Source organism: Sus scrofa, chromosome 3 (genome assembly GCF_054392235.1).
Source record: "Sus scrofa isolate SSC_HxYL_T2T_F1_AM1 chromosome 3, Sscrofa_HxYL_maternal_Yorkshire_Landrace_v2.0, whole genome shotgun sequence".
NCBI classification, from domain to species: Eukaryota; Metazoa; Chordata; class Mammalia; order Artiodactyla; family Suidae; genus Sus; species Sus scrofa.
Window position 1 is genome coordinate 38,913,183 of NC_139385.1, and position 26,735 is coordinate 38,939,917.

General features: G+C 47.8%; 1 protein-coding gene across 5 annotated transcripts in view; it reads left to right on the plus strand.

Annotated features, from left to right (window-relative positions):
* The window catches only part of EMP2 (epithelial membrane protein 2), a 42,862-nt gene extending 21,071 nt beyond the window's left edge, over positions 1-21,791 (plus strand). For 2 of the 5 annotated variants that reach the window (XM_085015786.1, XM_085015787.1), the window contains exons 3-6: positions 11,306-11,441; positions 14,095-14,185; positions 16,425-16,571; positions 18,066-21,782. In XM_085015786.1, coding sequence (XP_084871912.1) covers positions 11,364-11,441; positions 14,095-14,185; positions 16,425-16,571; positions 18,066-18,253 — 504 coding nt within the window. In that variant the 5' untranslated portion in view covers positions 11,306-11,363 and the 3' untranslated portion in view covers positions 18,254-21,782. 5 annotated transcript variants of the gene reach the window in all.
* The last annotated feature ends 4,944 nt before the right edge of the window (positions 21,792-26,735 follow it).

Genomic DNA, 26,735 nt, shown 5'->3' on the forward strand with positions numbered 1-26,735 from the left:
CGGGACTTGTGCTTTTATGAAGGGGAGGGGATGCTCACGCCCCCTGGGGCTGGGTCCCCCATGAGCTTCTCTTCCTCTGTAAGACTCTGTTGCTACTGTCCCACCATCAATGACGGATCAGATGTTGCTTCTGGGGGAGGAAGGACCAATGAGTCACCAGCAGGATCGCCATACTCAGTGCTGGACATGCAACACACACACACACACACACACACACACACACACACACACACACGCGCGCGCGCGCGCATATTTCAAGTCACGCACTGGACCAAGGCATGGCCAGACAGCGCCTATTCTTAGGAGGCAGCGAGGAATTGCCAGTTCTTGGCGTGTCCTCTTTGTTACCTGCCATCTGGATGGACATTTCTGGGAGTACTGGCCCTTATCTCAAACCATCAGCCTTTTGCAAAAAAAGCCATCAACCTTTTTCAAAAAAGCCATCAGCCTTTAGAACTTGAAATTCCCGGAGCCACAAACACTCCATTCTGTGTGCCGTTTCCATGGCCCCACCTACACCTCCCAGTGCCTCGCCCCTTCCCCGCTTCCTCCTCCTCCCTCTCACCCCTAGTTGCTCCAGTTCTGCTGCCCAAAGGATGCTGCTCCCTCCTACTCGAGGAAACCGATTTGCTGCTCCTTCTATTCCAGCTACTGATTTTTTTTCCTTAAAAAAAAAAAAAAAAAAATCTTGGAGTTCCCATTGTTGCTCAGGGGGTTACAAACCCGACTAGTAGCCATGAGGATGTGGGTTCCATCCCTGACCTCACCCACTGGGTTAAGGATCTGGTGTTGCCCTGAGCTGTGGTGTAGGATGAAGACGTGCTCAGATCTGGCATTATGGCTGGGGTGTAGGCCAGCAGCTGCAGCTCTGATTTGACCCCTAGCTTGGGAACTTCCATATGCTGCAGGTGTGGCCCCAAAAAGCAAAAAAACAAAACAAAGCAAAACAAACACACAAAAAAACCCGAAAAACTTAAGTTCCAATATCCTGTGTGTTCTCTATAATTTTATGTGATTATTTTATGGGTATTTTATAGAACGGCAAGTGTTTAAGCCTTCAGTCTGAAAATACTGTGCAGAGATACCTACAATGCATCAAAATTAAGGTCCAGGAGTCCGTGTGTTGTGCCCTGTGAGATCCACCTGAGTTTCGGGGTGGAAAGAGAGCGCGTTGTGATAAAATGAGAAAACAGAACTGAGTCGGTCTGAAAAATTCTTTTAGTCATCAGGGAAAAACTCTATCCAGAGTCCAAACCAGTGTCCGAGTCAGTCAATAAAGACAACACACACTCCGGCAGGGCTGGTGAGCTAATAGGATTACAAATGCAAGAAGCTTCTTTTTAGTACAAATGAAGACTAAAACACAGTTTTTAATCAAGCCCTCTCTTAATTAGCCCGGTCATGGCTCAGCTTTAGCTAACGGCCAGGCCAGAGAGATGCTGCCTTCCCAAATGCCCCCTGCCTGGTGCAGGCTTGAGGGGAATCCAGCCAGAGGCGAAGGTACAGAGATGCCTCTAATTAGCTCACAGGTGATTTTTCATTAGGCCCTAAGGATGGGAGCAGGAAAGCACGTGGTGGAAAAAGTGTCCTGGATTTGGAGTTGGAAAACCAGGGGTTAGAGTCCCAGCTCTGTGAACTTTGAGGCATCATGTGACGCCTTTGTGAGCCTCAGTCTTTCATCTGGAAAATGGGGCTAATGATACCTTACCCTGCCAGCTTCACAGGGTGGACATGAAGATCCAGCACAAGACACGCTGTGTAAACGGCAGCCTGACTTTTAATCACCAGGAGTCTCATTTCACGTGGGATGATGATTCCTCGGGGCACCCCCACCCCCCTCTCCCAGGATCTGCTTTATCGCATCCCTGTCTTGAGCATGCTGGCATCCTGTGCCCTGGTCGCAGTGAGAAGCAGATTTGCTGGTCTTCCTGGAAGAGTGTCTTCCTTGTCCTGTGATGGCAGCGGCTGCTAAAGCTCCAAAGAATAGAGGAACTGGCTGGAGAGAGCACACGACAAAGGAAGAGTCTAATCCCAGGCTTGGAACTGAAACTGTGCATTGGGTTCTGCAACAGAAATCCTGAAATGATAACACATTTAGAAAGAACTGAAGAAATTGGGGAAATAGATGGAGCCACAGAGAGGGCAGGGCAAAGGCAACTTTGCCCTTTCCATTTTAGGGAAAAGAAACGTATGAGAGAAAAAAATGTAATCACAGTACACTCTTTGGCTCTGCAGGTACAGCATTTACCTGATCACGGTGTACACGGCAACTATTGATGAGAGTGTGACTGGACTGTTTTGGGATGACGGGAGGGGGGAGATGGAGTGTGATGGTAACGAAACACTCCCCTGGGCAGGAAGTCAGTAGTGTTTACGAGAGATGAATAAGGAAATAGAAATGTATGAATAAATTGTCTGGACATATGGAACCATGGGAGGGGAAAAAAAAAAAAGGCTGAGCGGGTTAGAAGTGATTGCTTCTGGGAATCAGAACTGGGATAGGGTGGAGGCTGTGGTTTTCACCCTGTGCCTTTGGTTGTCTTATCTTTTTTCCCCACTTCATCGTCACATATATCATGTAGACCAAATCACGTTTTTAAGAGAGAAGGTCTGCAAATCGTAAGGCTTCGATTTCTAGACAGGAACTTGAAAAGCTCACCTAGCACAGTTTTCCACCATCAGACAAGGCAGCTGCCCCAACCCGGCCGGCCTCCCAGAACGTCCTGCTCAGCCCCTGAAGAAATCACTGTAGGTAAAACAACATGGTTCTTACTGCTTGGTGAAAGTTGTGCTCGAAGGTGATAGGCTTTGGGGATGTGGTCACTGACTCTTGCAAGATGTGTCCTCTGCAGGGTCTCCTGCTAGGGTCAAAAGGCAGTTGGAGTGGGAGCCAGGAGACCCCTGTTCCTGCTCTCGGTCCCGCTTTGCTGTGGGATCTCAGCTTGTCATGGCCCCTTCTGGCCTCAGTTCCCGCCTCCAAACCCCGGACCTTTATAGTTTTCCCTTTCTAGAACTATAAGTGATGGCAAATAGCTTTCCATGTACTGGGCACAGCAGGGAACAGAGGGGGAATGGATAATAAACAAGTGAACAAATAAGATACTTTCAAATAGTGAAAATTCTCCAAGAAAATAAGCCAGGGCCATGGGATAGATATTGATGGAACAGACAGTCCCGGAGAGGCCGGGCTATTGGGTGATCAGGGACACTTCTCTGAGGAGGAGATGCTTGAGCTGAGACCTGGACAGTGTGGGAGAGAGCCAGCTGAAGTGGAAGCGACAGAGAGCTCCAGGGAGCCCTGCTCGGAGGAACTGAGGCCAGGCCAGGCTGGTGGAGCGCTGAAACCCACAAGGACAAGGGGAGGCAAAAAGGACTGGCATTTAGTATGACATTTTCAGAAGGGAAAAGAAATTTCCGTGAATGGCAAAGATAAATTTGATGCCACCCTGGGTTTGACAGGCCAGCCTTCATCCAATATCTAGTCCAGGGAGCTGTCTATTCTTAGGTATCTCCAGAGAGGGAAGCAGTGCAGGAGTAAAGCATGGGAAAGAGAGAGCATCACTAGTAAGAGCCCTACGGACTGCAGAGGTCGGCCTGTATTGGCCAGAATTACACTTCCGGGGTAACACATTAAAAGTAAAATAATTGTATTTATCCTTTGACCCAGCACTCCTACTTCTAAGAACCTACCCTTCAGAAACACTAACACAAGCATGCAAAGAAATACATGCAAGGATGTTCACTGCAGTGTAGTTTGGAGTAGCAAAAAGTCTGGAAACACCCTAAATGGCCTTCCGTGGGGAACTCGCATAGCCACCCAGTGGAACACTAGGCAGCCATTGCAAGAATGAGGTGGAAACGCTGGAAAAGAAAGATTGTTAAGAGATATAATCAGGTGAGAAAAGCCAGGTTCTTAGCTCTTGACCCCTGCCCCCCGGTAAGCCCTGGATCTGCCCCCCAGCTAAGCGAAATTGGAGCTTGGGCCGGGGGCAGGATCCGGACGGGGCAGGCGCACCCACTCCCTAGTCTAGGGAGGTGTGGGGAAGGACAAAGAAAAGGCCTTGAGGTGGGCTGTCAATGACTGAGCTCCACCAATCCAGAAAGTGGACACTGATGCCCCCTCCAATCAGGATGGGAGGAGCGAGTGAGGGGCGGGACCTGAGGGATGTGTTGCCCGGGTGCAGCCGCCTCCACACGGAAACCTCAGGAGTGGAGAATAAGTGTTCCCACGTAACAAGTATTTCAGGAAGGATGGACAGGGACCTGGGACCCTAAAGGAAAGGAACTCGAAGGTCAGGGATAGAGGTGAAGGGGGGCTTGTTTTTGGTGTAGAGATGCAAGAGTTACCCATTTTTAGTCACTCTTAAAGGTCATGGGAGGCTCTTCTGTTTATGTTACTCACGAATAGTTTCCTCCAAAGCCCTAGGGCCGAGAGTTGTCATTGATTCACCTCGTTTTGTTTTTCACTGGGCAGTCGAATGCCAGACATGGACAATGGAAAGCACCGAGTAGGTGACACATACTTCATATTCAATAATTTTCCTGACACCTGATGATTCAAAGCAGTAGCCACCCTGGTATGCACCTAACTTTTTCCTCACACTGGGCTCAAGACCTAACTTGATCTCTTGTAAAAACTTACTTTTTCTCTGCAGAAGTTTTATTTCTAATATCTGGAATCCCAACTGAAATCACTCCCAGGTGTTCAAGCCGTGCCTCCCAGACTCTAGGCATTTGGGAACCACTTTCAGGTTTTTGCTGAACGACCACCTGTCCTTTTATTTACATAATAATTGTTTTTACCTGACTCATTTTTAAAACTTCAATAAAGTTGTTTTAAAAGGAGACGTTCTATCTCTACTATAAATGGTATTACTTCTTATAAAAAGAAAGACCCTTAAAAATAAATGTAATAAAATCTAAAAAATGTTGTTAAATTCTAGCTACACACTATGGCCAACCCAAAGTTCAGACCTTTTTTTCTTTTTGTTTAAAAGAAAATTGCTGGAGTACCCACTGTGGTGCAACAGATTGGTGGTGTTTCTGCAGTGCCAAGATGCAAGTTCAATCCCCGGCTAGGCACAGTGGGTTAAAGGATCCGACATTGCAGCTGTGGTGTATGTCGCAACTGTGGCTCCGATCTGATCCCTGGCCTGGGATAAATAAATATATTTTATGTAAATATATGCCATAAATAAAAAAATAAATAAATGAAAGAAAGAAAAGCGCTAAAGGTTAGAGACAGGCTAGCACCAAACTGGGTCTTTTTCCTGGATGTGCTCAGAGGTTTGGGAGGGGGACTCTCTTACTACGTGGTTCACTGCTATTTAATGCCCTATCAATGCACCATCGAAAATCATGCCCTATAACATTTGAATTCCATATGTTGGGAAAGAATTCATTGAAGCCTTTTTTTCCTTTTCTAGCAAGTTTTTGTTTTGTGTCCTCATGTGTTTGTGTCACCTGAGCTGGATTATATGTAAAGCTATTATCACCGTGGAGTTTGGGGCACTGCCTTTGATGTTGGCATTTTGGCATTCCAGCTGATATTAAAGTCACATTCAGTGTGGTGCTTACACTTTTTTGCGAGGGTTGGAAACGCATCTGTTTGGAGGCAGCATGCAATGGTAGCTAAAAATGACGCAGGCCTTAACAAAGGGGATTTGTCTTTTTAAAAGAATTGGAAGAATCTCTGAGCTGGTTCACTGGGTTCCTCTAAGTGACAAGGCACAGAATCACAGCCAAGACCGCCCAGGCTGAGCTCTGCAGCCACATGGCTCCTGGCTTATTGTTGATGAGTCCTGGGGCTTAGCAAGGGGCCTTGGTCATTCGCATGAGGGAATAATGAGTCTCAGGGGTGAGGGTGAGGCTGGCCAGAGAAAGGGTGGAGGGCTTTGTGTAACTCTTTTGGTGGGGAAGCTGGTATCAAAAAAGGCTCTTTTAGGAGTTCCCGTTGTGACTCGTCGGTAACAAGCCCGACTAGTATCCATGAAGACTTGGATTTGATCCCTGACCTCGCTCAGTGGGTTAAGGAGCCTGCATTGCTGTGAGCTGTGGTGTAGGTCACAGACTCGGTTTGGATCTGGTGTTGCTGTGGCTGTAGTCTAGGCCTACAGCTGTAGCTCCAATTTGACCCCTAGCCTAGGATCTTACGTATGCCACCGGTGTGGTCCTAAAAAGACCAAAAAAAAAAAAAGGCTATTTTATTCTTTCAAAAAATAATTTATTGAAGTATAGTTGATTTACAATGTTGTGTTAAATTTCTACTGAAGTGGCTCAGTTACACATGTATATTTTTCATATTTTTTCCATTGCGGTTTATCACAGGATACTGAATATAGTTCCCTGTGCTCTGTAGTAGGATCTTCTTGTTTATCTGTCCTATATAAGAGTTTGCATCTGCTAATTCCAAACCTCCAATCCATCACTCCCCTGCTCCCCCTCCCCCTTAGCAACCACAAGTCTGCTCTTTGTGAATCTGTTTCTGTTTCATAGATATAGTCATTTTGTCATATTTTATTTTATTTTATGTTATCTTTTTTGGCTGTGCCTGCGGCACATGGAAGTTCCAGGCCAGGGCTTGAACCCAAGCCACAGCAGTGACCTGGGCTGCTGCAGTGACAACACTGGATCCTTCACCCGCTGTGCCACAGGAGAACTCCTGTGTCGTATTTTAGATTCCACATATAAGTGATATCATAGGGTATTTGCCCAAAAAGTCTTTTAAATGATTCTATTTCAGATATATCAGTGGAGGCGCAAACTTATTGGGGTGATATTTTGTTGAGAGATTGGATCTTTACAGCATCTCAAAGATATCTCTTACACATCCTGCAACGTGGATGAACCTTGAACACACTGCTAAATGGAAGAAGCCAGACACAAAAAGACAAATCTTGCATCGTTCCATCGAAGGAACTGCCATGAAGTATCCAAAATAGGGGAGTTCCTCTTGTGGTGGAGCAGAAATGAATCCGACTTGTATCCATAAGGATGTGGGTCCCTGGGCTCACTCAGTGGATTGGGGATCCAGTGTTGCAGTGAGCTGTGGTATAGACTGCAGATGCAGCTCGGTTCCTGCATTGTGACTGTGGTGCAGGCTGGCAGCTCTGATTCGACCCCTAGCCTGGGAACTTCCATATGCTGCAGGGTCTGGCCCTAAAAAAAAAAAAAAAAAAAAAAAAAAAAGAAGAGGTATCCAGAATAGACACATCCATAGACGGAAAGCAGATTCATGGTTTCCAGGGGCTGAGTGGAAGGAGGAGTGGGGAGAGACTGCTTCATGGGTACAAGGCTTCCATTCACTGTGAGGGAATGCTCTGGATGGAACTAGATGGTGCTGATGGGTGGACAACCTGCGAATGCACTAAGTGTCATCAGTGGTAAGTTTTTAATCTACGAGCATCTACCACAGTCTAAAAAATACCTCCCAGGAGTTCCCATTGTGGCTCAGTGGAAACAAATCTGACTAGCATCCATGAGGATGCAGGTTCCATCCCTGGCCTCGCTCAGTGGTTGAGGATCTGGTGCTGCCCTGAGCTGCAGTGTAGGTTGCAGAGGCGGCTCAGATCCCATGTTGCTATGGCTGTGGTGTGGGCCGGCAGCTGCAGCTCCCGTTCGACCCTTAGCCTGGGAACCTCCATATGCCACGGGTGTGGCCTCAAAAAGACAAAACATAAAAATAAAAAAATTAAAATTAAAAAAATAAAAAATACCTCCCCAGAGATGACTTTGCAAAGGAAAAATGGACAATGGAGAAATCTCGTGGACATTAAACCTGTAACCAAAGTCAGCATCACCAGTAACAGACATCCTCTCCCCGCTGGTGGGACACTCCAGGAGCACACGCGAGTGGGTAGCATTCAAGCCACAAGAGCTGCCCTGAATCCAGTCACTGGGAAGCATTAGGCAGATGGAGGGAATTCCGACAAGATAAATGGTCAGTACTCTAACAGAATATCCGCACCCCGAAAGGCCAAGAAAAGCGAAGGAATCATTCTAGATTAATGGAGACTGACGAGGCTTGACAGCAAAATGCAATGCATTGTCTTGGATTTGTCCCGGACCGGGAAGACAACCATTAAGACCATGACTGAGATTACTGGAAACATTTGAATGTTGTATCTCACTGTAGGTGAGATAATAATATTATACAACATGAAATTGTCTGTGATCATCATACTGTGGCTGTGTCAGGGCCTATCCTTGTTTTTCAGAGATACCCACCAAAATATTTAAAGTACGGCCTAGGCAACTTACTCTCAAGTGGTTAGAAAAAAAATGTGTGTGCGTGTGTGTCTCTTTGGAAAGAGGGAGAAAGAAACTATTAAAAATAAAATCAGGGAGTTCTCGTTGTGGCGCAGCGGAAATAAATCCGATGAGTATCCATGAGGATGCAGGTTCGATCCCTGGCCTCGATCAGTGGGGTCCGGGGTCAGGAGTGACTGTGAGCTGTGGTTAGGTCACAGATGTGGCTCAGATCCCGGGTTGCCGTGGCCGTGGCGTGGGCTGGCGGCTGTAGCTCCGATTCAACCCCTAGCCTGGGAACTTCCATATGCTGTGGGTGCAGCCCCAAGAAGCAAAAAATAAATTAATTTAATTTAATTTAATTTTAAAAAATCAGGAAGTTCCCGTGTGGCACAGCAGGTTAAGAACCTTGTGCTGCTGCAACTACAGCACAGGTTCAATCCCTGCCCCAGGAACTTCCACAAGCCACAAGTGTGGCCAAAAAAGAGAAAAAAAAAAAAAATCAATCCACTTAAAACTGGTGCTATAATGTCATCATAAATAGTGAAAACAAGGTCTGTTTGGATTGTGTGTTTTAGAAGTAAAACTAAAATTAATTTTATGTTCCCTAAAATTTTAGTGACTGGTCATAAATGATTGGAAGGAACAAAGAATGAATTTGGGGGTTGTAGCAGTCACTTGTCCAGCAGGTTTGATTGATGTGACATTTTCACTTGACATTTGCATGTCCTTCAACCAAGATGATGGTCATTTTTGCAAAAATGTGCAAAGACTTAATTTTCCCAAGCATTGTTTTTTTAATTCTTTGATATTCAAATCATTCTTTTGAAAGCTTCCATCCTTCCATTCTTTCTTCTTTCTTCCTTTCTCTCTTTCTTTCCTTTCCTTCCTTCTTTCCCTCCCTCTCTCCCTTCCTTCACCACATCCACAGCATGTGGAAGTTCTGGCACAAGAATCAAACCAATGCCACAGCAGTGACAACACCAAATCCTTAACCCACTAAGCTACCAGGGAATTTTATTTCTTTGAAAGCTTTCTTTCTTTCTTTTTTTTTTTCCTTCTCTTTTTTTAAAAAAAATTATTCAAGTTAATCTTTTTGTTCAGCTGGAACAATTTTTTACATATTAACCCTCAGGTACCTTTTGAGTGATTCTTTAGCGTCACTTTTATCAACTTGACACCACCTTAGTTGTTTTGCAAGATTTCTAATTTTATTTTGTCGTCACTTCCTGTTGTGTATTATTTTGTGTCCAATCATAGTTAAAAAAATTTTTTTTTGAAATCCCAGCAGCTTAACATCCAAAGGCTTATATCCCAGTCACAGTATTTGTCTAAAGTGTGAGGTTTCAATGTATTGTGGCTGCACCATCCCAGCTACTTCATAGTGGGGAGGGAGCATGGAGAACTCACACTTGCTCTTCAGCCTGGAAATGAGCCAGCATTGCTAACAGCCCATTGGCTAGAGTTAGTCACAAGGTGCTAAGCTAATTGCAAGGGAGGCTGGGAATTGTAGTCTTTTCATGACTAGAGAGAGGAAAACATGGTGTTTGCATTGTGTTTGGATGTTGTTCAGATGGGATTAGGTATAAAGAGAAGGGATGTTTTGAGTGCAGATTAATTTTATAAATGCTCATATCATTAGGAAATATTGTCTCCTCTGATCATTTTGCTTTGTTAGGCAGCAGGGACTACGATAATGAATACTCAGCTTCCTCTGGTGCTGTGAGAGCCCCAGGGTATTGCCTGGTGGGTGGGGGATCCAGACCAGCATTTTAGCATACACAGAGCTACTGTTCCTGCCATGGTGCCCTTGGTATGCTGCTTTGGAGACTTGCAATTTTCTTTTTTTTTTTTTTTTTTTGAGTTACAGAGGTTTTTTTTAAAAAACTTTAAGTTCTTTTCTATTATAGTTCATTACAAGATGTCTATAATATATATCAGGACCTTGTTGTTTATCTGTTGTATACGCAATAGATTGCATCTGCTAATCCCAAACTCCTAATATTTCCCTCCCCCCCTTTCCCCTTTGGTAATCATCGGTTTGTTTTCTGTCTGTGAGTCTGTTTTTATTCTGCAAACAAGTTCATCTGTATCCTTTTTTTAAGATTCCACTTATATGAGTGATATCATATGATATTTGTCTTTATCTATTTCATTTAGTACGACAATCCCCAGATCCATCCATGTTGCTGTAAATGGCATTTTTCATTCTTTTTAATGGCTGAGTAGTATTCCACTGTATATATGTACCACATTTTTATTCATTCATCTGTCCTGTCAGTGGACATTGTTTGCTTCTACATCTTGGCTATTGTAGATTGTACTGCAGTGAACATTGTGGTGTATGTATCTGTTCAAATTGGAGTTTTCATTTTTCCTGGATATATGCCCAGGAGTGGTATAGCTATTTTTAGTTTTTTTTTTTTTTTTTTTTTTGTCTTTTTGTCTTTTGTTGTTGTTGTTGTTATTATTGTTGTTGTTGTTGTTGCTATTTCTTGGGCCGCTCCCACGACATATGGAGGTTCCCAGGCTAGGGGTCCAATCGGAGCTGTAGCCACCGGCCTATGCCAGAGCCACAACAACGTGGGATCCGAGCCGCGTCTGCAACCTACACCACAGCTCACGGCAACGCCGGATCGTTAACCCACTGAGCAAGGGCAGGGACCAAACCCGCAACCTCATGGTTCCTAGTAGGATTCGTTAACCACTGCGCCACGACGGGAACTCCTATTTTTAGTTTTTTAAAGGACCTCCATACTGTTCTCCAAAGTGGTTGCACCAACTTACAATTTGCAGCAACAGTATAGGAAGGTACCCTTTGCTCTGTACTGAGTTTGAGATTTTAATTGGTCCTCACCCTCCTCCACAAGGAATATTTGGCATCTGGATGCAACAAAGAACAGCTCCTAATGCCAGACCTTGTCCACTAACGTCTCCAGGTAAAGGGGAGATGGAAAGAGCTGTTTAAGATTTTCTAAAATCCTATGAAAAGTTGCTTACTTGCCATTTTCCTGTTGCTTTATCCCTGACAGATTTGAGTTTCTTTCACCCTCTTTAGCCCCTCCCTCTTTCTGGCCTTCCGACGCTACTTGGTGGCCCCACCGTGACCCGTGAAAATGTTGGTGCTTCTGGCTTTCATCATCATCTTCCACATCACGTCCGCAGCGTTGCTTTTCGTCGCCACCATCGACAATGTAAGTTCCCTTTGCTTTCGACTGTCCCGGCAGCCCTGGATCCTAGAGTCCGTAGAAGCAGGATAGAGAACTCCCCCAAGGTGATGACAGTTAGGGCTTTTTTTTTTTTCTTTTTTGTCTTTTTAGGGCCGCACCCATGGCATATGGAGGCCCCCAGGCTAGGGGTGGAATTGGAGCTGTAGCTGCTGGCCTACACCACAGCTCACGGCAATGCTGGATCCTTAACCCATGGAGCCAGGCCAGGGATCAAACCTGCAACCTCATGGTTCGTAGCTGGATTCATTTCTGCTGCGCCACAGCGGGAATGTCAGACAGTTTGGGGTTATCCTCGCTTCCGGAGCACACCCATCTCCCAGCCCGGCCTGAGGGCTGTTGGGCTCAGTGTGGGGGTTTGAAGCGTCCCACGTGTAGGTGTGTGTGGGCTGGGGACCTTAGTCCGTTCACCTGATGCCCCGGCAGAGCCTGGCAAGATGCCTCAGCTGTAGGAAGCCCTTTGACCATGTGACTTAAACTCTGCCCTCCTCATGTCATTTTCTCACCCTCTGCGTTGTTGTCACTGGGGCTGGGTCATTCTCTCTGGCGGGTGGTCCTGTACCTTGCAGGATATGGAGCAGCATCCGTAGTCTTTACCTGCTTGAGGCCAGGAGCACTCCTGTCCCTCGTTGTGATGCCCCCAAATGTCTTCAGACATTGTCAGATGGCCCGTGGGAGGCAAAAAAATTGCCTTGCTTGGGAGTTCCTGTTGTGGCTCTATAGGTTATGAACCCGACTAGTATCCATGAGGACATGGGTTTGATCTGGCCTCGCTCAGTGGGTTAGGATCCAGGGTTGCCATGAGCTGTGGTGTCGGTCACAGCTGCAACTTGGATCCAGCATTGCTGTGGCTGTGGTGTAAGCTGGCAGCTGCAGGTCCGATTCAGCCCCTAGCCTGGGAACCTCCATATGCCGCAGGTGCGGCCCTAAAAAGCAAAAAACAAAACAAAAACAAAAGAAACATTGTTGCTTGAGGACCATTTCCCTAGATGCCCCCCTCCCAGGTGACCCATCCAAGTGATCTTTGCCCCTCCTGCCCCTGACATCTCCTTACCTGCAGGATTCTGCATTGCTAGTCCACCTGGCCAAGTCCTTCCCAGCAGTGCTCATGCTTGGAAACTTCCCTCCCCTGCCTCTGCTCCCCAGATGGAATTCTCTCTTTGAGTCTTCAGATCGCAGTCATATGGCGGGCATGCATTTGCTAAACAGCCTATTGGAATGGATGAGGTCCTTCCTGGCAGGAAATGAAGCTTCTAACCAGCGGTCCCATATGACCCACACCCTGATCCAAAGGCCTGGCTTCAGTCCTGTTCATTTCAAACTGCAGAGTCAGAAACTCTGCTCAGAAAGCCAAAAAGTGTACCGTACAAGTGGCCTTCAGGTCTGGCTGCATTTAGCCCCTTGTTGATTGATCATCCTAACTTAACAACACAGAGTAGGACCACACCTGTCACTCAGAGGGCTCACTCTGGCAGGTCCTGCACTCAGCCCTTGAAGGCACATCATCTCATCTGACCTTTACCTCGAGTCTAGGAGATGGAGCTCCTGGCTTCATTTTATGATCAGGGAACTGGGCCTTAAGGCAGTTAGGGCACCCGCTGGAATTTACACCATGGTAAGTGGCAGAGCGGGGATTTGAACCATTCCAGAGGCTGCTGGCCCTAGAGCCTGTACAGCAGATGAGTGCAGTGATTAGGTCTGGATTCTTGGAAGTTCTCGAAGAGCTGTAATGAGTGGCCAGGCCAGGGACCACATGGATGCTGTGAGTTAAAGTCTTGGGAACTGTCCAAAGGGCCTACTCTATGAACTCAATGGCTTTGAATGTTCTTTTCAAATCGCCTCTTTCTGTTTCTTGCATCCTTTGGGATCCTGAAAAGGTCCCAGACACAGTGACAGGGATAGACACACATTAGGGGCAGGAAAACCATCAGCCACAGCACTAGTTAATTCTCTGGAACACCCCTGGGGTGTTTGGTACTGTGGCACTTCCTGTGAAGACACAGATGGCATTTTTGCCAATCGGTGAGTCATACAGTCTTTGTTATGAGTTAAGCATGGTGCTTGGCTCTGTCGCCAGGCACATGGTGGGAGCTCGGTGAATCTCTCTTGACTGGCAGGATGGACAAGGGGACTCCAGTCACTGGGTGCAGAAGGAAGGCCCGCTGGGGGCAAAGAGACATGGAAGCACTGGGATGGAAGGCAGGAGAGTCTCATCTGATCATTTCATCCATGACAGCCTGGCCTCCTGGCTCTCACACTTTCCTCTCTGCATTGTTGCTCCTGTAGTTCTTACAGGATTCACCACTGCAGGTCTTACTACCACCAGCTGAGTCTTACCCCCTCACCCCACATCCTGGGAGGGCCTGGGCCTTCCCTTTGCTCAGATCAGCAGCATGGGTGTCATCCGGGAGCCTGTTAGCAAAGCAGACTCTCAGGCCCCACCCCAGATCTCTCAATACTCAGAATCCGCACTTGAATGATCCCAGGTGATCTGCACACACACCGCAGATCAAGAAGCACTGGGCCGGGATCTTCATTGACCCCTGTGCCTCGCACCCGATTAGGGGCCCTATTTTCATAACCAATAAATACCTTTCCCCGCTTCCGTTCTGTGACACAGGCCTGGTGGGTAGGAGAGGAGTTTTTCGTGGATGTCTGGAGAGTGTGTGTCAACAACACGAATTGTACAGAACTAGATGACACCATGCAAGGTGAGTGTGAAGCTGAGGGGAGAAAAAAGACCCCTCGGGAGCAAGTCTTCCCCGTGGTCTGAGTCCTCATCCCGCCTCAGTCACAATATGTGCAGGGGACCTGACTGCCGCTGAGGGCGTGCTAAGCAGGGTTCAGCATGGGCTGGGGACAGGAGGGGCATGGGAAAGCTGGAGGCCGGAGGGCACCAACCCCAGCAATGCAGGGCCCCACCCTTCTCCCCTCCCCCCTTTTTTTTTGGTCTTTTTAGGGCCGCGCCCACGGCATATGGAGGTTCCCAGGCTAAGGGTCAAATCGGAGGTAGCTGCCAGCCTACACCACAGCTCACGGCAATGGCAGGTCCTTAACCCACTGAGTGAGGCCAGGGATCGAACCCATGTGCTCATGGATGCTGGTCCGGTTCATTACTGCTGAGCCACAATGAGAACTTCTCTCTTCTTTCTCAGCCAAGCAGAGCTTCCCTTCCTCACCCCTTCTCAGCTTCTGCCCTCATCTAGAATCTTCTCCCCACTCCTCTTTTTAGAGCTGATTTACAATGTTCTGTCAATTTGTGCTGTACAGCAAAGTGACCAGTTATACATACGTATACATTCTTTTTTCCGCTTTATCCTCCATCCTGCTCCATCACAAGTGAGTGGAGGTAGTTCCCTGTGCTAGGCAGCAGGACCTCATTGCTTGTCCACTCCAGATGCAGTAAGTTGCATCCCGCTCCTCTTTTATTCAAGCCTCGACTCTAAATAGGCTTGGAGACATCCGTGTTGCTTCCCTGCATCTCAGCAGCCTCCTGAGTAGAAACCTGAGAGCTGGCTCCTTTAAGAGTTGCGTGACCCACCTCAGGCAGGGCTCAGCATCTCAGTAGCCTCAACTGTAAATTCAGGTGAGAGCAAAGCTCCAGCCTCTGTGCTACAGCTAAAGCAGAAGAATGTGGTTTGCAGATCCGGAAAATCCTACCTGAAAACTTGCTAACCCCTCACCTTCATTGTGGAGTGAAGGGTTCATTTTCTGTTGCAGAACTGATGGAAGAAGTGCTTTGGCTCCTGGTCCCCGGTGATGGACTGGACACCCATGAAGTCTAAGTATATCCCAAATATACTTCCATGGGACATACTTATCCTAAAATGTTGTTGTTGTTTAAATGATATTCGCATTTAACAACATCCTGTTTTTGTGCTTGTTTTTGTTCGTTTCCCAAATCTAGGAATCCTATTTAGGAAGCAAGGGGCCTTGCTCATGGGGTCCTAAGTTCTTACCGTTCCATCAATATCAATACCGATATTCATAATAAAAGCAAAGATACCAATAGGCATCATCTACTGAAGGTTTACTGCAAGGCACTTGGCTAAGTTCTTTGTATAAGGCATCTCCTCCTTATGACCACTGGCCCTGTTTTGAGATGGGGAACTGAAGAGTTCCCTGGTGGCCTAGCAATTAAGGATCTGGCATTGTCACTGCTATAGCTCAGGTCACTGCTGAGGTACGGGTTCAGTCCTTGGCCTGGGAATTTCTGCATGCCATGGATGCGACCAAAAAAAAAAGGAGGGGGGAAACTGAGGCACAGAGCAGAAACCCAAGGCCACAAAGTCAGGAGTAAATGACAGAGGCAGGATCCCACAGAGCCCTTTCAAAGGGTCACTCAGCCCCGTGATCCCCATGACTCCAAGAATCACTCTGGAGGTCTTTTTAAGGTACAGACCCCCCAATCCTGACCTAACCCATCCCATTCTGACTGTCGTCTCTGTGAGGATGGAGGTTTGATCTCTGGCCTCACTCACTGGGTTAAGGATCCAATGTTTCCATGCGCTGGTGGATCACAGATGGCAGCCCAGATCCCGCGTGGCTGTGGCTGTGGCGTAGGCCAGCAGCTGCAGCTCTGACCTGACACCCTAGCCTGGGAACTTTTATAAGCCACAGGCGCGGCTTTAAAAAGAAAAAAACAAAAAACCCCTGACCATGAGCCATGCATTTGAGGGCAAAACCCAGATGGGGAAGACAGCACAGCAAGTGGTTCTTATTCCCTTTTCCGGAGAAGGACGTTGATCGTCTGGTCAAGTGCACACATGGACACTGGGGGGAGGGTGTGGGCAGGACTCCTTGGCTGCCCTTGTGCTCATTCTGTGCAGATGGAGCTTGGTGCCCTTTGGCCTCCTATCATCCCTGCTCTGGAGCTGTCACTGTGCACCTGAGGGGCCCGGGTGGTCTGTGGTCCTCAGACGTGCCATCCCGCCTTTGTTCCCCCCACAGAGTTCTCCACGGTGCAGGCGGTCCAGGCCACCATGATCCTGTCCACCATCCTCTGCTGCATCGCCTTTCTGATCTTCGTGCTCCAGCTCTTCCGCCTCAAGCAGGGAGAGAGGTTTGTCTTAACCTCCATCATCCAGCTCATGTCATGTAAGTAAAACAGGGGGCTTCCTGGAATCGGCACTCCCTTCCCAGCTGATCATGCGTGGAAGCCAGAGGCATGTGGCAGATGGGGACATGGAAGGGAGAGGTGGCTGCTGTGCCATGGCAGGATGTTTTATGCTTCAGAGTTTGGGTTTAGTTTGGGGGTCAGGAAAGCTGTCCCAAAGACGTGAGGCCGGAGCTGGGATCTGTAGGGTAAGCAGGAGGTGCCATCTAGAATGTGCCCTCTTGGTACAGAGGGGAGAGGCATAGGCTTCCCCAAGAAAAACCAGGTCCTTAACCTCCTCCTGCCCTTAATGTCTGTGAATGTTGGTGATTCAGTGAGGTTGCTTTTGGCTGCAAGTAAGAGAAGAATCCAATTAACTATGACTTTAGCCACAAAAAACTTTCCTTTTTTATATAACAAATAGCTTGAAGGTGGAAGGTGCCTAGAGTTGATCTGGCAGCTCAGCATCATCAAGAGACCCTATTCTTTCCATCTTTCCACGCTGTTGCCTTCAGAGTTGGAAGATGACAGCAATGACCTCCTCATGACCCCAAAAAGGCTGCTGTAGCTCCAGACATTCATCCTGACCTAGTTGTTTCTAAAGCAGTAAGCAAGGGGACACACAGCAATAAAAAATGCTTTCTCCTCCCTCAGCTCCCTCTTTTCAGGGAGTAATATTTTTACCTGAAGAATTTCCTGTGGCCAGAACTGGAATACCTAGAACCATAGACTATAACAAATGAATAGGAACAAGATTGCCAAGGGGGTTGGCAAACTATGGCCCATGGACCAAATCTGGCTCACTGCTGTTTTTGCAAATAAAATATTATTGGAAGACAGCCCCACCCATTTGTTTTTGCATTGTCCATGGCAGCTTTCATGCTATGACAGCAGAGCTGAGTAGTTGTGACAGAAACCTTATGTGCCCTGCAGAGCAAACCACTTCTTGCCTGTCTGTTCCATGGCTTGGACCAGTTATGACCCTCCTGGCTGGGTAGTTAGCTGTCCAGATAACATTGGGTTCAGGTAGCAAGAATGGGATGGAGGGAGTTCCCATTGTGGCTCAGTGGGTTAAGAACCCAACTAGTATCGGTGAGGATGCGGGTTCGATCCCTGGCCTCACTCCGTGGGTTAAGGATCTGGCATTGCCATGAACAGGTCGCAGACATGGCTCGGATCTGACATTGCTGGGGCTGTGGTGTAGGCTGGCAGCTGTAGCTCTGACTCAACCCCTAGCCTGGGAACCACCACGTGCCATGGGTTTGGCCCTAAAAACCAAAAAAAAAAAAAAAAAAAAAAAAAAGTGGGGTGGGGAGGAAAATGGCTCCAGGGCAGGCAGCAGTATTCTGCCCCAAAATAATAGTTGTCAGCTTTCCAAGAGACTAAAATAAATACCTCCTGATAGTAAAAGCTGAAGGGCTCTGCCATCGTCCCCTCGGGTCCTCAGTGCGTGCTGTAGTCTGTCATTCATTTGGACCCTGGCTTTCTTCCAACAGGCCTGTGTGTCATGGTTGCAGCTTCCATTTACACAGACCGGCGCAAAGACATTCACGACGGCAACCCCCAACTGTATGCCTCGACCTTGGACGGCAGCTATGGCTACTCCTTCATCCTGGCCTGGGTGGCCTTTGCTTTCACCTTCATTAGTGGCCTCATGTACCTGATACTGAGGAAGCGCAAATAGAGCCCAGGAGCTGGGTCGCTTTCACTGCAGCACAAAATCCACCTTCAGATAACCGTTTTGTATATAATCCATTTTTTTTGTGTGTGGTTTTTCTAGCAAACATTGTTCCTTTTTTTTTTTTTTTTTTTTTTTGCTTTTTAGGGCTGCACCTGTGGCATATGGAGGTTCCCAGGCTAGGGGTTGAATCTGAGCTGTAGCCACCGGCCCACACCACAGCCACAGCAATGCCAGATCTGAGCCGTGTCTGCGACCTATACCACAGCTCACGGCAACGCCGGATCCTTCACCCACAGAGCAGGGCCAGGGATTGAATGCGCGTCCTCATGGATACCAGTCGGGTTCGTTACCATTGAGCCACAGCAGGAACTCCAAACACTGTTTCGTTTGAAAGGCAAAAAGAAGTGAAGAGGTTTTGCATTCTTGAGATCAGAGAACAGACAACGAAGGCTGGAATTCAGAGCTCCCGCCCCGCCGAAAGCCTCTGTACGACAAAGCCAGAAATCCAGCCATGCTCACGTCCAAAGGTGTTCAGCAAGATCTTTCTTAACCACGGGGATGTCCTGTGATATGGCAAGAGGCCAAGAAAGCGAGGACTCGGGGGACATCTCCCCCTAGGTTTGGGCCACAATCGGCCCCCCTGACGTCAGCTTCCCTTCCCAAATCTCTCAGTAACGGAGGGTGGTGAGGGGGTCTGGGTGAGGCAGGAAACCTTGGCTGTTTAGCCACGTTCCATTTTAGAAAGAGGTGTAGCCCCCAGTGTTCTGTCTACATCCAGACCAGACCCCCTAACCCTCCTACAGGTCCAGAAAGTGCCTCTCAAATTAGCTGTCAGTGTCACCTGCTTGCCTAGGAGAGGTGATCTTTAACCGGGGGGTCAGATTTAGGCTCGTCCTCATCTCAACATGTGATCCCTAGAATACTTTGTAAAATGCAAGCTATCGGAGCCCCTCCCTAGACCTGCAGAATCAGAGTCTTCAGAGTTGGGGCCCAGGAACCTGCATTTCTAATAAGCTCCTCAGTGACACCCAGATGCCTTACAGCTGAGGGCCACGGTCCCGGGACCGAGTGAACAGAGCTGCCTCGTAAATGCTCAAGCTCTTATTGTGTGGAGATGGGGAGATGGTCTAGACCCCACCGGAGGCCCAAACCTTGGCCTCCATCAGCAGTTCGTCCTTCACTGTCTCGTCCACAGCTGCTCACATCTGGACCACCCACACGCCAGCCCCAGGCCTTGTACTCCCATAGCCAGACACCCTGGGGGGTGCAGCCTCCATCGTCTCCCAACTCAGAAGCCCTCTGCCTTCTAAGGCTGCCTGGCCTCTGCTAACCATTTCTGGAGCCTCCGAGGACCACCCATCATTCATCCTTCCGTCCATCCATCCATCCATCAGCATAAATCATGGGATGCTTGTGCCGGGCACTGTCGAGACGGTCTCTCTCCCTGAGGGGCTCACCCTCTAACGGAGGAGACAAATTAAAAGCCAATTAGAAAAATGAATTGTACACAGCGCTGAAGGCTGCAGAGAACACAACCAAGGATTCAGGAGAGAGGCCCATGGGGTGGGAGGGAGGCTGCTCTATGCCTGCCTGTTTTTCAAAGCTCCTGGGGGATTTAGACCTGCTGAAATGTCACTCCACGTAGCCTGTGCGGAGGCGCCAATGGGGCTGTAGTCTGTCAGTGTTACAGCCAGAGACCACTTCCTCCCTCGGATGGGCCCGGGGTCCCCACAGTGACCGGGCCGTGGGAGGATCCCCAATGGTCGCGGCATGAGAGCTACTTGGGGGATGCCTGCCAGGGTCCAGGGATAGGCTGCCGGCGATTCTGAGCCTCTGGGAAGCTGGTACTCAACATGGTGAGGTGTGTGGCAGTGTGGTGGCCCCATCAAGTGCCGAAGGAAGAGGCTCTTTGCAGCTCACCATCCTCTTCCTCGTGTGTGGTGAGCCTGCCGCTGGGAGGTGTGCCTGGGACCCATCTGTGCGTGTCAGCTCTGGCGCCGTGGAAATGACCTGCTCAGTGGAGTGAAGATTTGCCATCAGCCTAGTTCCAGGGGAGCTGGGGAAATACCTGGTTCGAGTCACTTTAGGGCCACCGTGGACACCTCTTTAGCTCAGGGTTGAGTTTCCTCTCCATCTGCCTATGCACTCATTCATTCATTCATTCAGTTTCAACAAGATATTAAGTGCTTACTGCATTCCAAGAACTACGCAGGGCTCTGAAAACACAGGGACAAGCAAATCCAAACATACTTCTGAGACAGAACCCACTCCCCACAGAGGGGCCACCAGCACAGTACAGGCGGACAAGGGGCCAGAGGCTGGACAAATGGTCACCTCCTGCCTCAACGGAAAACTGTCTTTAGGCAGGTTCTGGGTCACACCTCTGGGGCTGGCAGGATGCTATGCAAGCCTCATGGAGGAAAGTGGGTCTGGGTTCCCCAAGCTTTCAACTCAGGTGGCTTTCCTATAGTTCCCTTGTAGCCACAATGGAAACAAACAAAACCCCTTAGAACCGGAAATCTGGAAAGTCTTATTCCCAAGCCATGCATGAATTTCCTTCCCCCAAAAGCTTCAGAATGGGTATCTGAAATGACCTGGCTGGTCTCCACTGGTGTATAGCACTCAGTGCCCACATGTATCTGCGATGCCAAGGTTTTGTGAAACAGGAGAGCTGCCGTTTCCCCCATGTCATGACGTGCCCCAGAGAAGTGGGAAAGAGGCGACGGCATGAGTGAGAAAATACCCAGTCTTCTAAACCCCGTCTGTAGATTCAGCTCTAGCTTGGTGCTTTTGACTGGTGATTCAAGAACAACAACAAAGAAGATTAGCTGAGACATCCTAGAAGCAGCTATTAGGACCAAATATATTACTGGTAATAACTGCCTTTGAGGGAACTGTAGTTTGCATATTTTAGGACATTTTTATAAAGTACTGTAATTCTTTCATGGAGGGGCTATGGATGGAGACAGACTAACTCATTTTGTTACTTGCATTAAAATTACTTTGGGACTCTGTTCAAGTGAGTTTGGAGAAGGCTTGATTTGTTGCTTGGCATGGATGTAAATACTCATACCTGAATATGGGAGACTTGGAGACGCCCCCCCCGGCCCCACACTGTCTGCTATGGGTTGTGCACCTGTGTGTATCCCTAATCACAGGATGAAGTCCTAGGATGCTCTGTATTTGCTGATGGTGAAGAAACCTAGACCCCCAAGCCCACACATAAGCACACTAAGCATGGTAGCTTGAATAGAAGCTGTAGCATCATTTAAAATCTGCCTGGGTGGGAATTACTAAACTCGCTAATAGTTGAAAGGTGACTTACAATACAGGAGGTTGGCTAGTTTCATATATTAGGGGGCGGTGGTGGTGCGAGGAAGGGCCTAGAGGCAAAGTTTGAATCTTGTTTTGGGGACAAATGTGATCTTAGAGTAGTTAGAGACTTTCTACTTAATGTGCCTTTAAAGTAGTCCATTTTCTATGTTTTGTATAATCTGAAACTGTACATTGAAAAATAAAGTTTAAAACCAAATTGCCCAGAGCAACAGACTCTAATGTTCCCAGTGACAGTGTCTAGGGTAAGAAGGTGTTGTGTTGGGTGGCAGGGGGTTATTTGATCTCTCATCAAGATGATAATGTGTAGGAGTTCCCGTTGTGGCTCAGTGGTTAATGAATCCGACTAGCTGACGTTGAGGGTTCGATCCCTGGCCTCGCTCAGTGGGTTAAGGATCTGACATTGCCGTGAGCTGTGGTGTAGGTCGCAGGTGTGGCTCGGATCCTGAGTTGCTGTGGCTCTGGCGTAGGCTGGTGGCTACAGCTCTAATTAGACTCCTAGCCTGGGAACCTCCATATGCCGCAGGAGTGGCCCTAGAAAAGGCAAAAAGACAAAAAAAAAAAAAAAAAAAAAGGACAAGAAAAAGAGATAATAATGTGTGGCTTTTACAGTGAGCCATGAAGGAATCACAGTGGGATGATGTCTCACCCCCCTGCTGATTTATTATTATTATTATTATTGTGTTTTTAGCACCACACCTGCACCATATGGACGTTCCCAGGCTAGGGGCCATTTCCCAGAGGCCATTGCAAAATGAAAATGTGGGGCTGTTTGTCCAAATATCATTAAGAATTTTAGGAGTTCCCTGTGAGTTCGGTGGGTTAAGAATCTGGTGTTGTCATTGCTGTGGTTCAAGTTGCTGCTGTGGCTTCGGTTCGATCCGGTTTTGTCGCCAGTCCTCTTCTGTCTCTATTTTTTGTTTGTTTTTGTCTTTTTAGGGCTGCACCCATGGCATATGGAGGTTCCCAGGCTAGGGGTCAAATCCGAGTTGCAGCTGCTGGCCTCCACCACAGCCACAGCAACGCCAGATCTGAGCCGCGTCTGCGACATGCACCATGGCTCACATCCACATCCAGCCACACCGGATCCTTAACCCATTGAGCGAGGCCAGGGATCAAATCCGTGTCCTCATGGCTCCTAGTCAGATTCGTTACTGCTGAGCCACAACGGGAACTCCTTCTTTTGTCTTTTTTTTTTTTTTTTTTTGTCTTTTGTTGTTGTTGTTGTTGCTATTTCTTGGGCCGCTCCCTGCGGCATATGGAGGTTCCCAGGCTAGGGGTTGAATCGGAGCTGTAGCCACCGGCCTACGCCAGAGCCACAGCAACGCGGGATCCGAGCCGCGTCTGCAACCTACACCACAGCTCACGGCAACGCCGGATCGTTAACCCACTGAGCAAGGGCAGGGACCGAACCCGCAACCTCATGGTTCCTAGTCGGATTCGTTAACCACTGCACCACGACGGGAACTCCTTGTCTGTCTTTAATAAAGACTCCTGCTTTAAAGAGTTGGGTGATGATGGAAATAAAATTATCATAATAGCATACTCTCCTGAAAAAAGAAAAATTCAACCAGAGAGAGCGCGAGAGAGCTCTTGAATTTTTCCCTAAGGAATGCCCAAAGTAGCAAAAAACCCTCTGTCTCTCTTGAAGACCCACATTCGGGGGTTGCAAACGAAAACCTTCAGGGGCCACTGTCCATTTTCTTTGTGTTTCTAGTTTTATTTTGGCTTTTGTCCCTGGGGCGGGTAGCTGGTGGGCACCCCAGAGCAGTCCACTCTTCCTATTTCTTCCAATCAGGAAATTAAGCTACTATTTGTGGCCCAACATAAGTCTTCCCCTGAAGAATGTTCCACGTACACTTGAGAAGAGCGCCTATTCTGCTGCTGGGGGGATGCAGTGTTCTGGGTACGTCTGTCAGGTCCACTGGGTCTGAAGTGTAGACCAAATCCAATGTTTCCTGACTGATTTTCCGTCTGGATGATCTATCCATTTGGAGTATGGAGGCCCCCTACTCTTATTGTATTGCTGTCTGCTTCTTCCTTCACCTCTATTCATGTTGGCTTTATATATTTAGGTGTTCCACACTGTTGAGGGCATAAATATTTATAATGATAAAAGAGTCAATTTGTCACAAGGATTTTGTAAATATTCATTCACCAAATATTCGTGCTCAAATGAAGGCCTAAGCATTGTATTAGGTGCGTCATGAGAAACCTGATCCCTGCTCCGATCTAGGCATCTGAGTTCCAATTTCGAAAAAAATCAATCATTAAAAGGAAGAATACTTGGTGACACATGAAAATTAGAGGCAATTCAAGTTTCACTGTCCATAAATAAGGTTTTATTGGAACCCAGGCGTGCCTGTCAGCTTTGATACTGCGTGTGGCTGCCTTTAGGCTACGATGGCAGAGTCACCGCCCAATGTGCGTGGCCTGCAAAACTTTCAGGACTCTGGTTCAAGGAGAACGTTGCCATCTCCTGGCTTAATCAGGTAAGAGGGGAACTGACTTTTTCCAGGTCTTTCGTCTGGAACAAGAGAGATTCCGCAGAAGCCCTTCAGCCAAGTCTTCCTGATGTCGTTAGCCTGAGGACTGCAGTTTTCACACCTCACCCTGTCACTGGCAGAGGTGACTTAGCAGTGAATGACCGCGCCCAGCATGGACCTCTGAGCTGGGAGGCAGATTCCCGTTCCTCTGAGCGGGAGAGATTCCTGAACCACACTCTCAGCAAAGGGAAGAGGGCATCGACAGGGAGGCGGGCAACGAAGCCCATCCCTTTGCTGCCGAACGTGCAGGCACAACTTCCTCAGAAGTTAAGCCATTCCTAGACGTTCAGGAAATGCAGGAACCCCTTCCCAGGAGGTCCACAGCCCGACGTCACAATCACTCCAGGATCGCTTGGTGATGTGTAGCGATCCTCTCTGTCGGGCCCAGGGTGGCTTCTTGTGGCCCAGCAGCCCGTGACTAAAAGGTAAGTCGTATACTCGCAAATGCACCCCCTATGGGCTGGGGGAGAGGAAGAGGATGCCTACACGGTCCGCTTTGGAAAACAGATGAGCAGAATGAGCATCAATGCCCAATGGCCCAAGTTTCACTGCGGTTACAAATACCAGAAACTTCCTTCCCTGGTGGGGGTAAGATCCATGGTTGGTCAAAGCAGGGCCCTGGGTTCCACTCACTGGGATGATCTTTCTAGGCCACAGTCCTCTGGATCTAAGGCAATGGAGGGGAGGGCCCCCTCCCCGTTCCTGTGGGCACAAAGCCTAGTTTCCCAGAAGAATCTCAGGGCGGATTGGCTCAGGAACTTCTCAGTTCCTTTGGTCATGCAAGGCCATGCACATCAGAGATCTTATCTGGATCGTGGGTTTATTTTATTTTATTATTTTGTTTTATTTTATTTTATTTTATTTTATTTTATTTTATTTTATTTTATTTTATTTTATTTTATTTTATTTTATTTTATTTTATTTTATTTTATTTTATTTTATTTTATTGCTTTTTAGAGCCACACCTACAGCATATAGAAGATCCCAGGCTAGGGTTCGAAGCTGAACTATAGCTGCCAGCCTAAACCACATCTACAGCAATGCAGAATCCGAGATGCATCTGCGACCTACACCAAAGCTCATGGCAATGCCGGATCCTTGACCCACTGAGCAGGGCGGGGGATTGAACCCAAAACCTCATAGATACTAGTCGGGTTCATTACCGATGAGCCACAATGGGAACTCCTGGATTGTTTTTTATTACTATTATTTTTAATTTTTTTGTCTTTTTGCCTTTTCTAGGGCTGCTCCTGCGGCATATGGAGGTTCCCAGGCTAGGGGTCTAATCGGAGCTGTAGCTGCCAGCCTACACCAGAGCCACAGCAATGCAGGATCCAAGCTGTCTACGACCTACCCCACAGTTCACGGCAAGGCCGGATCCTTAACCCACTGAGAGAGGCCAGGGATCAAACCCGCAACCTCATGGTTCCTAGACGGATTCGTTAACCACTGAGCCATGATGGAACTCCTGGATTGCTTTTTTAAACAACAAACATTTATTGTCACACAAATGTTGACACTCAGGAATCCAGTGACAGAGTAGCTGGGTGGTGTTTGCTTTCCTGTCTTATAGAAAGTGGACCTCATCTTTGAACCTGAGAATTCCTGCCTCCCAGCCCTTGACCCAAGCTATGTCCCCAGGCTGGTCCTCTGCCTGGAAGGTCTCTTTCTGAATCCCATGTATCCTCTCTTCTGCTCAGCTTTTTGCCTCCGCAACATGGATCTTTAGTCTAGAGCCAGGTGGAGCAAACTACTGGCTTGCTGGCCAAAGTCTTGCCTTTTTTGTGGCCCTCAAGCCAAGAGTGCTTTTTCAGTCTTAACATTATAAGAAAGGCAGAGAAGAATATGCCGCAAAGACCTAATGTGGCCTGTAACACCTAAAATACTTACAATTTTACTTTACAAATAAAGTTTACCAGCCTCTGGCTAGAACTGGACTTGCCTGTCCCTGTAAATCTCCAGACCATTAGATGCTCCACCAGTTTAGATTACAAGCCTCGGGCAGAAAGAACCTCAGTAAAGCCATGCTATCTTCCATTTTGGTCATTAAATGAACCATCCTGGCCAGTGATCGACTTCTTGTAGCGGCTTACTGAAGCCTCTGTGAAGGTGAACCTGGCAACATCCTGATGTGTTTCTACAAGTTTTTCTGAAACTGAGAACATTCACCGGTCACTGGCTGGTACGGATTAGGGGAGAGTTTAAACCAGGGTTAAACCGTGGTCCATGTCCAGCCCACCACTGGATTTTGTAAACGAAGTTTTACTGGCCTGCAGCCACCTGCTAATTTGCATATTGCTCAAGGCTGCTTTCAAAGTCAGGGTTGAGTTGCCGAAAAAGAGACCATACGGACCCACATGTGAAACATTTACTAGCTGGCCTTTTACAGAACGTTTGCCAAACCTTGGTGTAAACCAAATGTTTTGCAATAGCAAAGCCAGGGCCCCTGCTTCCCAGGCTGGAACCGCAGATCCCGGCTGCCCTCTGTGCTGCCACCTGTGCCTGTGGCTTGTAGCACCCAAATGTAGTGTCAGTCAGGGTCCTTAGCTGCAAGCAACAGTGTCTCTGGCTAATGTACACAGAAAAGGAATTTATTAAAAGGAAAT